The following is a 7,425-nucleotide window of genomic DNA, read 5'->3' as shown; positions in this document are numbered from 1 at the left end:
AGACCTGCGGCAACTTCCTGTGCTTACCGTGGGGATAGAGAGTCCGGGCAGGCACCGTGTTATGCTGTGTAGCGCATGGTGTCTCCAGTGCGGGTGCATAGCACGGTGCGGTACATACCAGCTCCTCGTATCGGCCGGGCTAGAGTAAGCATCGAGCCAAGTGTCATGAAGCCGGCACCAGCCTACACGGCACCAGCCTTGCGCACGGTGTCCCCGGTTCGCCTGCATAGCCCATTGCGGGTTATTCCACCTCGCCGCACTGGCAGTGTGACCGGGAGCATTCAACCAGGTAAGGTTGGGCAGGCTCGGTGCTCAAGACCTCCAGTGCGCCTGTCCGGTCTATCCAGTACCACCTCCACGCACCAGCTCTCCGGTGGCAGCTCCCTGCACCAGGCTTCCTGTGCGTGTCCTAGGCCCAGTACCACCCGTGCCAGCACCACGCACCAGGCCTATAGTGCGCTTCGCCTGTCCAGCGCTGCCAGAGCCTTCCTCCTCTCCAGCGCTGCTGGAGTCTCCGGAGTCTGCAAGGAGCTGTCAGTCTGCAAGGAGCAGCCAGAGCTGCCAGTCTGCAAGGAGCAGCCAGAGTTGCCAGTCTGCAAGGAGCAGCCAGAGTTGCCAGTCTGCAAGGAGCAGCCTGAGTTGCCAGTCTGCAAGGAGCAGCCAGAGTTGCCAGTCTGCAAGGAGCAGCCAGAGTTGCCAGTCTGCAAGGAGCAGCCAGAGTTGCCAGTCTGCAAGGAGCAGCCAGAGTTGCCAGTCTGCAAGTAGCAGCCAGAGTTGCCAGTCTGCAAGGAGCAGCCAGAGTTGCCAGTCTGCAAGGAGCAGCCAGAGTTGCCAGTCTGCAAGGAGCCGCCAGAGCCGCCAGCCTGCAAGGAGCCGCCAGAGCCGCCAGTCTGCATGGAGCCGCCAGAGCCGCCAGTCTGCATGGAGCAGCCAGAGCCGCCAGTCTGCATGGAGCAGCCAGAGCCGCCAGTCTGCATGGAGCAGCCAGAGCCGCCAGTCAGCATGGAGTAGCCAGAGCCGCCAGTCAGCCAGGATCTTCCAGATCCGCCAGTCAGCCAGGATCCGCCATTCAGCAAGGATCCGCCATTCAGCCAGGATCCGCCAGTCAGCCAGGATCTGCCGGAACCGCCAGTCAGCCAGGATCTGCCGGAACCGCCAGTCAGCCAGGATCTGCCGGAACCGCCAGTCAGCCAGAATCTGCCGGAACCGCCAGTCAGCCAGGATCTGCTGGATCCGCCAGTCAGCCCGGATCTGCCGGAACCGCCAGCAGGCCAGGATCTGCCAGAGCCATCAACCTGCCCGAGCTTCCCCTCAGTCCCGAGCTTCCCCTCAGTCCCGAGCTTCCCCTCAGTCCGGAGCTGCCCCTCAGTCCAGTGGGGCCCTTGGTGAGGGTTACTAGGCCAAGGTCGGCGGCGAGGGTCGCATATCTAAGGACGCGTATAAAGCGGACTAAGACTTTGTTGAAGTGGGGTCCACGTCCCGCGCCGGAGCCGCCACCTTGGACAGACGCTCACTCGGACCCTCCCCTATGGGTTTAGATGTGCGGCCGGGAGTCCGCACCTTGGGGGGGGGGGGTTCTGTCACGCCCTGGTCTTAGTATTTTGTGTTTTCTTTATTATTTTGGTCAGGCCAGGGTGTGACATGGGTTATTTATGTGGTGTGTTTTGTCTTGGGGTTTTTTGTAGGTCATGGGATTGTGGTTAGTGGGGTTGTCTAGAATAGTCTATGGCTGCCTGGAGTGGTTCTCAATCAGAGGCAGGTGTTTATCGTTGTCTCTGATTGGGAACCATATTTAGGCAGCCAGCATTGAGTGTTTCGTGGGTGATTGTTCCTGTCTCAGTGTTTGTTTGCACCAGATAAGGCTGTTTAGGTTTTCACGTAACGTTTATTGTTTTGTATTGTTCATGTTTATCTTTTATTAAACATGTATCGAAATAACCACGCTGCATTTTGGTCCGCCTCTCCTTCACCGGAAGAAAGCCTTAACAGTATCTTTTATACTGATAACAAGTTCAAACAGGTGCCATTAATACAGGTAACGCGTGGAGGACAGAGGAGCCTCTTAAAGAAGTTACAGGTCTGTGAGAGCCAGAAATCTTGCTTGTTTGTAGGTGACCAAATACTTATTTTCCACCATAATTTGCAAATAAATTCATATAAAATCCTACAATGTGATTTTCTGGATTTTTTTTCTCATTTTGTCTGTCATAGTTGAAGTGTACCTTTGATAAATTACAGGCCTCTCATCTTTTTAAGTGGGAGAACTTGCACAATTGGTGGCTGACTAAATACTTTTTTGCCCCACTGTGTATGTAGGTTTGCTTAACATCTACTTGCATCCCTAAACCCAACACTAGGTGACACCCGTACTTAGTAATCAGGCTAACACCAAGTTCCACCTTACCACTCACAACTGAAACTATTTCATGAAGTTGAATTAAATAGGCAAAAATGAAATCATTCAAGCAGAAATGTGTGAAAAATGTGTAAAAAAACAATTGTATAATTTTAGCCTGTTATGAAGACAAAGTAATTGAACAAACAAAGGATTTCAGATGTATTTTTTATTGGTGTTGCCTACCAGATATGCACTGGATGTTTAGTGAGTCAGATAATCAGTTGTTATATTTCCCTCAGTACACTCATGTACTGCATCAGCGGCGTGCATATGAAGAAGCTGAGGATTGGGTGGAGGAGACCACTTTCCCATCCACCACCTCTTCTACCACTGTGATGACCTTCCTGGTGCTGGTAGAGGAGGAGGAGACACTGTGGACCAAACAGAAAACACCAATGAGCACATAATCGACTGTACCCAACACAATATGCAAGGTCTTACCTTGCAAGGTTTTGACATGATTCTACTGGTAGTGTACAAACTGGTGGGGCCACTGTTTTGCTTTTTAGAAAGTAAATGAGTCTAGCCTGGAACCTGCTCAAAGTTTAGAATCAAAACACCCTTGATAGCCTAAGAATAACATTTGATAGACTAATAGAATAGGCTTGTTTGGCTCACCTTCTGGACTCTCCGTCCAGCAGTCTCCTGTACTCAGCGATTTCCATCTCCAGCCTGGTCTTGATGTCCAGCAACATCTTGTATTCCTGGCCCTGGCGTTGCAAGTCAGCCCTGAGATTTACCAACTGTTCCTCCAAGCTAGTCACCTGCATCTGATAACCCGACAGCTGCATGGAGAAACGGTTCTTTGTCTCTGCGAGGGTATTTTCCATGGATGATTTCTATTGGAGAGAAATTAAGAGTTATACAAAACATCAGGAAGTAGTTGTGTAAATTCATTGATGGGTGGCAGACATTGAAACATTCTTGAACAGTCTTACCATGCTTATTTGTGATTGAAGTTCGATTTCAAGACTCTGCAGTGTGCGTTTGACTTCTGAGATTTCAGATCTGGACGTTTGGATAACTTCTGTGCTGATTGCGACCTCCTTATTCAGCGCCTCGGTCTGTGGAAAACACCATCAAAAATAATGTTTTTACATGAACAATTCAATTGATGGGACATTTGACATCGTGAACCTAAATTATGGATTCATTTTTATAATGACAAAAAGTATTACCTTGGCGTGGAACCAGCCCTCCAGTTCTCTGTTGTTCTTGGCAGCGACAGCCTCGTAGTGTTCACGAATCTCAGCCATGACTTTGCTGAGGTCTTCCTGTGGTGCAGCGTCAACCTCCACATGGACCTGGCCGGTCATCTGGGCACGCATATTCAACAGCTCCTGCAGAAGGACAGTGAAACAGATTTAGGTCTGTAGGTCATCATCATGGTTCAGAAAGTGGTTCTAGATTTGTTCAAATGTTTCAGGATTTAAATACATAGATTATGATGTATTACTTGCTCACAAAAATGTTGTACAGTAATGCCTGGCTGGATCTGTTATTTTAAGACCCGACATAGGCTAGTATGGGAATCAGAACCCTACCTCCTCATGGTTTCTCTTGAGGTAGACCAACTCCTCTCTCAGCCCCTCAATCTGTATGCTCAGGTCCTTCTTGGACATATTCAGCTCTTCCAGAACACACCTCAGCCCAGCGATGTCTGCTTCCACTGACTGACGCATGGACAGCTCGGTCTCATACCTACATAATAAAACATACAATGATTTACAGTGTACCAGTGTGTCTCAACTTGCTCTGTAATCATTGAACCTCTGTAATCATTGAACCTCTGTAATCATTGAATCATTGAACCTAATCATTGAACACTAGACCGGAATCAGTCGGTCACTTTTCTGGTATTGAGTCAATACTGGTATTCTGGTATTGAGACAATATTTGTCTGAGTGAGTGGACAAAAGATTTGCCAATTTGGTGAGTGAACTCACTTCATTCTGAAGTCTTCAGTGGCAAGCCTGGCATTGTCAATGCTTAGATGGACAGCACCATTCACACGGATGGCTTCCTGCATCTGAAAATAAAATGGATACTTTTGTTTTAAATTCTAAATAAAATATATAGTGCAAGTTTTTCAATATGTGGCATGAAATAAAAGTGTAACAGTACTGGCATACAAAAGCTTACCTTGGATTGGAGGTCTCTGATGATGACATGGAATGAACCATAGTCGCGAGCACTGGGGGAGGCCTTGGCCTCGAGGAACTGGCGGATCTTCAGCTCCAGCTCAGCGTTGGCCTTCTCCAAGGTGTGAACTTTCGCCAGGTAGGTGGCCAGACGGTCGTTCAGGTTCTGCATGCAGAACTTCTCGTTGCCGATGACATGGCTGTCACTTCCTCCACCAGACATACTGAAGCTGGAGCCTCCACCGAAGCCAGCACCACCACCGAAACTGCCACCACCAGCAGAGAAGGACCTGGAGGCTCTGGCACTGGAGATGCGCACCCCAGAGCCACCTGCACCCCCATACACGCTGCCGGCCCTAATGCCACTGATGCGGCTGCCTCCACCAGACATGGACATGGACATGCCACCACCACCAGACATGGACATACGCGAGGAACCCATAGATGAGCCCTTCATGGATCTGCTTGAGGAGGATCTGAAGCTGCTGCTGGAGAAGGACATGTTGATGGAGTCTGCTGATGTCTTACTGCTCTGGCTGGAGAGAAGTGAGTGCAGAGCAGTGGGTCTAAGCTCCTTTTATGCTGTGAGAGGAGAGGAGGACACAGACGACACTTGAACTCAATACAGTAATTACATACTTTAAAAGGGCACGCCGGGCATGCCAAAGTTGTTAGGATTCAAACCTGTTAAGCCTACAAAAGCAATTGTTGATTTTAGACAGTTTTTTTCATTGAATGTCACCAATGCAAAGTCATAGAATTATAATTTTTGAGATGATGTTTGATGACATTTGAAAGTAATCACTAACTGTAGAACTGGTAGTTAGGATGACCTGACAGCCTTGAGGCCTAACTTGATCTTTAGACAAGGATGAGGGTGAGGGTGAGACAAGGATGACACAGTTACTGTATGTGAGAACTCCACCTACATTAACAATCAATCATGTGTTATTTCCAAATCACATCTATTGTACTGAACATGACACAATCAAAGTTTCTGTGAAGATTCTAGAGTAGAGTACAGAATTGGTTGACTTGTTTAACATTGCTTTACACTGTAAAGGAGTGTAAAGTAGACAGGATTTCAACACCATATATATATATATATATATATATATATATTACATGTAAAAACTGTTTTGTGATATTCAATTGGTAGTTACAGTTTTGTTCCATTGCTGCAACTCCCATACGGTAGGAAAAGGTCGAGAACCACGCGTCCTCCGAAACACGGCCCTGCCAAGTCATACTGCTTCTTCTTACATGTTAAGCCTACTCCTGCTCCCTCTTTCCGGTGCTCAACTTCACCGGTCTACTAACCACTGGTCCTGGCAACCCAAATTGCGCACACCTGGCAACCATCATTGCAGACCCCTGCTCCCCATCATTAAGCACACCTGGACTTCATCACCACCCTGATTTCTCTCCCTTCATATAGCCCTCAGTAATCCTGAATCATCAGGTAGTATTTTTTTTCTCTCATGTTTATTCTTTCATCATTTCATTATTAAACTCCCCTTCCCACCTGTTTAACTTCGGTCAGATGTTTTGGGTAGCCTTCCACAAGCTTCCCACAATAAGTTGGGTGAATTCTGGCCCATTCCTCCTGACAAAGCTGGTGTAACTGAGTCAGGTTTGTAGGCTTCCTTGCTCGCACACACTTTTCAGTTCTGCATACACATTTTCTATGTGATTGAGGTCAGGGCTTTGTGATGGCCACTCCAATACCTTGACTAAGTTGTCCTAAAGCAATTTTGCCACAACTTTGCCACAACTTAGCAAGCATGCGTTGTCCATTTGGAAGACCCATTTGTGACCAAGCTTTAACTTCCTAAATGATGTCTTGAGATATTGCTTCAATATATCCACATAATTCTTCTGCCTCATCATGTCTTCTATTTTGTGAAGTGCACCAGTCCCTCCTGCAGCAAAGCAACCCCACAACATGATGCTGCCACCCCCGTGCTTCACAGTTGGGATGGTGTTCTTCGGCTTGCAAGTCTCACCCTTTTTCCTCCAAACATAATGGTCATTATGGCCAAACAGTTCTATTTTTGTTACATCAGACCAGAGGACATTTCTCCAAAAAGTACGCTCTTTGTCCCCATGTGCAGTTGCAAACCGTAGTCTGGCTTTTTCATGGCAGTTTTGGAGCAGTGACTTCTTCCTTGCTGAGCAGCATTTCAGGTTATGTTGATATAGGACTCATTTTACTGTGGATATAGATACTTTTGTACCTGTTTCCTCTAGCATCTTCACAAGGTCCTTTGCTGTTGTTCTGGGATTAACTGCACTTTTCGCACCAAAGTATGTTCATCTCTAGGAGACATAACGCCTCTCCTTCCTAAGCGGTATGACGGCTGCGTGGTCCCATGGTGTTTATACTTGTGTACTATTGTTTGTACAGATGAATGTGGTACCTTCAGGCATTTGGAAATTGCTCACAAGGATGAACAAGGTCTGCAATTGTGGAGGTCTGCAATTTTTGTTCTGAGGTCTTGGCTGATTTCTTTTGATTTTCCCATGATGTCAAGCAAAGATGCACTGAGTTTGAAGGTAGGCCTTTAAATACATCCATAGGCAAACCTCCAATTGACTCAAATGATGTCAATTAGCCTATCAGAAGCTTCTAAAGCCATGACATAATTTTTGGGAATTTTCCAGGCAGTCAATTTAGTGTTTGTAAACTTCTGACCTACTGGAGTTGTGATACAGTGAATTATAAATGAAATAATCTGTCTGTTAACAATTGCTGGAAAAATTACTTGTGTCATGCACAAAGTAGATGTCCTAACCGACTTGCCAGAACTATAGTTTGTTAACATGAAATTTGTGGAGTGGTTCAAAAGCGAGTTTTAATGACTCCAACCTCATGCACCTCCATGC

At 47.0% G+C, this 7,425-nt stretch overlaps 1 protein-coding gene across 1 annotated transcript; it reads right to left on the bottom strand.

Moving 5' to 3' along the window:
- Positions 1 to 2,549: 2,549 nt before the first annotated feature.
- LOC116374451 (keratin, type I cytoskeletal 13-like) lies at positions 2,550 to 5,829 on the bottom strand. The gene is made up of 8 exons (XM_031827238.1): positions 5,703 to 5,829; positions 4,541 to 5,121; positions 4,345 to 4,427; positions 3,943 to 4,099; positions 3,577 to 3,738; positions 3,337 to 3,462; positions 3,017 to 3,237; positions 2,550 to 2,769 (listed from the first exon to the last, which is right to left on the bottom strand). The coding sequence occupies exons 2-8, from the start codon at positions 5,039 to 5,041 to the stop codon at positions 2,655 to 2,657; spliced, it is 1,365 nt and encodes a 454-aa protein (XP_031683098.1). The 5' UTR covers positions 5,042 to 5,121; positions 5,703 to 5,829; the 3' UTR covers positions 2,550 to 2,654.
- Between the last annotated feature and the right edge of the window lie 1,596 nt (positions 5,830 to 7,425).

This window comes from Oncorhynchus kisutch, linkage group LG6 (assembly GCF_002021735.2).
Source record: "Oncorhynchus kisutch isolate 150728-3 linkage group LG6, Okis_V2, whole genome shotgun sequence".
Taxonomy (NCBI): domain Eukaryota; kingdom Metazoa; phylum Chordata; class Actinopteri; order Salmoniformes; family Salmonidae; genus Oncorhynchus; species Oncorhynchus kisutch.
Note: the sequence above shows the minus strand (reverse complement) of the source record. Positions and strands in the feature narration are given on the sequence as shown.